At 48.7% G+C, this 3,222-nt stretch overlaps 1 protein-coding gene across 1 annotated transcript; it reads left to right on the top strand.

Moving 5' to 3' along the window:
• Nucleotides 1-1,706: 1,706 nt before the first annotated feature.
• Nucleotides 1,707-2,643, top strand: LOC117701469 (U3 small nucleolar ribonucleoprotein IMP3). The gene has a single exon (XM_034493143.2). The coding sequence runs from the start codon at nucleotides 1,759-1,761 to the stop codon at nucleotides 2,311-2,313; it is 555 nt and encodes a 184-aa protein (XP_034349034.1). The 5' UTR covers nucleotides 1,707-1,758; the 3' UTR covers nucleotides 2,314-2,643.
• Nucleotides 2,644-3,222: the final 579 nt, after the last annotated feature.

The following is a 3,222-nucleotide window of genomic DNA, read 5'->3' as shown; positions in this document are numbered from 1 at the left end:
GCCTTAGTTCTGTGACTTCAGACAGGAATTGTTTGCCAGACTGTTCACCCTTTACGGATGAAGGGGTTAGGACTTGTACTTACACTCTGAATTTCTCATAATGGGTGGGTACCATTAGTCAGAGGATTGCAGAAACACATAACCTCCAGACCAACCAGAGTAACACTTTAACTCCAGCATTTGGGAGGCCGAGAGGTAAGTGGATATCCTTGAGTTCGAGACCAGCCTGGTCTATATAAAAATTACCAGGACATCCTGTCTCAAAAAAGAAATAATAAAATGAAATAAATAAGACAACCATAGTGGCTCATGCTCACTCATAATTTGAGCATTTTGAATTGAAGCTGGTTGATTTGTGAATTCATGGCTGCCCTGAGCTACCTAGGGAAACTTTGTCAAAAAAGTAAAAGGCGTCGGGCGGTGGTGGCACACGCTTTTAATCCCAGCATTTAGGAGGCAGAGGCAGGCGGATTTCTGAGTTCGAGGCCAGCCTGGTCTACAGAGTGAGTTCCAGGATAGCCAGGACTACACAGAGAAACCCTGTCTCGAACCCCCCCCCCCAAAAAAAAAAAAAATAAAAGGCAGGGCTGTTTCCAATCCTGATTGTTTGGTATTGCTCAGTACTACTTGGCAAGGAAAATCCCACTGTGAAAATCACAGTGACAGACCTGATGCTGGCCAGAATGGGACTATTTGTTAACTCAAGGGACCACTGAAACCATTTGCAGAGTTCTAATCACGTTTTTTAGCAGAGACAATCCTCTTTTCTTTTAAAACATTTACTAGCATTCTACCCTTCTAACTTTGTGTAGGCTTTAAAAAAAAAGATTTATGTATATCAGCAATCTAGCTGCATATACATATGAATGCCAGAAGAGGGCATCAGATCTCATTATAGCCGATTAAGAGCCACCATGTGGGCGATGGGAACTGACCTCTTTAAGAGCAGCCAGTGCTCTTAACTGCTGAACCATCTTTCCAGAGCTGAAGAGATAGCTCAGCCCTGTTAAAAGCTAGGTCCACAACCAAAAATATGAGACAATTCTCTTTAAAGACAGAAACTCCTCTCTCTGGGAACTGACATCTGCAGCTATTGAGGGAGCCGATAGATTCTCTTCAGTCACCAAAAACAGAAATCTGAGATTAGACTAGGGGCTGCCAAGATGGCTCAGCGGTTAAAAGCACTGACTACTCTTCCAAAGGTCCTGAGATCAATTTCCAGGAACCACATGGTGGCTCACAAACATGGGATCTGAAGCTGTCTTCTGCTGTGCATGAAGACGGAGCACTCACACACATAAAATACGTTCATAGCCGGGCAGTGGTGGCGCACGCCTCTAATCCCAGCACTTGGGAGGCAGAGGCAGGCGGATTTCTGAGTTCGAGGCCAGCCTGGTCTACAGAATGAGTTCCAGGACAGCCAGGGCTACACAGAGAAACCCTGTCTCGAAAAACCAAAAAAAAACGTTCATAAATAAATCTTTAAAAAAACAAAACACAACACTACACTAGACTGGAGAGTGCCCACTGGACTCCTAAGAAAGTTGTCTTCATTAGGACACGCCTCTCCTTCCGCAAGTCTTTCTCCCCGCCCCTTCAAAACAGGAAGTTCCAGAGTTGGACGAATGAAAAATCGGGGGCGTGGCTGTAACCTTTCTTTTGATTGGTCGAGGGGACTGGGGCGGGGTCTTCCCGCGTTGAGGCGGAAATTACGCCAGGTTCCCAACGTGCTCTCAGCTTTTGCCGGCATTCTCCATCATGGTGCGGAAGCTTAAGTTCCATGAGCAGAAGCTGCTGAAACAGGTGGACTTCCTAAACTGGGAAGTCACCGACCACAACCTTCACGAGCTGCGCGTGCTGCGGCGGTACGGGCTCCAGCGGCGCGAGGAGTACACGCGCTACAACCAGCTGAGCCGCGCGGTGCGCGAGCTGGCGCGGCGCCTGCGCGACCTGCCCGAGCGCGACCCGTTTCGCGTGCGCGCCACGGCGGCGCTGTTGGACAAGTTGTACGCTCTGGGCCTGGTGCCCACGCGCGGCTCCCTAGAACTCTGCGACAACGTCTCAGCCTCGTCTTTCTGCCGCCGCCGCTTGCCTACTTTGCTCCTCAAGCTACGCATGGCGCAGCATCTCCAGGCTGCTGTGGCCTTTGTGGAGCAAGGTCACGTCCGCGTGGGACCAGAAGTAGTCACCGATCCTGCCTTTCTCGTCACCCGCAGCATGGAGGACTTTGTCACCTGGGTGGATTCATCCAAGATCAAGCGGCACGTGTTGGAGTACAATGAGGAGCGCGATGACTTTGATCTAGATGCCTAGCGAGTCTTCTTGTCCTGGCTTCTCAGGTCACTGAACCGGGGATGGGAAGAATCGACCCTATGTTCCGGGAAATTTTCTTAGAATTTGGACTGACAATTAAATGACTGTGTCTTGAGAGACAGTGGGAAGCGGTTTTGAACCGCACTGGGGATTGTTGGCTTCTTGTGCCTTAAGCTTTGGGGTGTACAAGAAGGAATGTTATCTCTTCCCCTCTTTGCTTTATCATCTTGAAATAGGACTGTACAGATGGAGAGTTTGAGTCCAGCTTATTTATATCGTTTAAAGAAGTCCTTTCCTAATGCTAATAAATGTCCCGCCCGCGTTGTTTAAGTGCTTTTTTTTTTTTTTTTTTGGGTCTGGTCGTTCTTGCTATCTAGCCATATCTATTGTAGCCATATCTATTGATCTTGTTGGCTGAAGAGCCTAAGAGTAGGGAAGGGTTGTAAGCGTGAGGCTCTGGAGCCTCACGTGGGGAGGCTGCAGGACGTTGTACAAGCTGGGCAGATTTGTCACTTAACCAGTCCTTTTCTCCGAATGAATGTTTTGTCAGAGCTCTTATCCACAAGACTTCCTGTTGATATTCCAGCCCCAGGAAATACCATATTAAAGTCCTGGAGTGTTTGCTTGCCTAAGGAAATGATCGCCCTGTAGTTTGGCCAGCTAGTGGTTAGAAGGGACCCAGGAGGTTCCTGAAAACAGATGTTCTGGCTTCAGAGTTAAGAACCCCTACTCCGAAAAACAAGCAAAAGGGCCGGGTAGGGTGTTGGCACTGCCTTTATTCCCAGCACTTTGTGAGGTTAAGGCATGCAGACCTTTTTTTGGTTTTGGTTTTTCGAGACAGGGTTTCTCTGTGTAGCCCTGGCTGTCCTGGAACTCACTTGCGCCACCACTGCCCGGCAAGGCATGCAG

This window comes from Arvicanthis niloticus, unplaced genomic scaffold (assembly GCF_011762505.2).
Source record: "Arvicanthis niloticus isolate mArvNil1 unplaced genomic scaffold, mArvNil1.pat.X pat_scaffold_1126_arrow_ctg1, whole genome shotgun sequence".
NCBI classification, from domain to species: Eukaryota; Metazoa; Chordata; class Mammalia; order Rodentia; family Muridae; genus Arvicanthis; species Arvicanthis niloticus.
This window is presented reverse-complemented; position numbering and strand designations above follow the sequence as displayed.

What these genes read in the sequence shown, in the direction of transcription:
- LOC117701469 (XM_034493143.2), top strand. Translation starts at nt 1,759, where the DNA reads ATGGTGCGGAAGCTTAAGTTCCATGAGCAGAAGCTGCTGAAACAGGTG.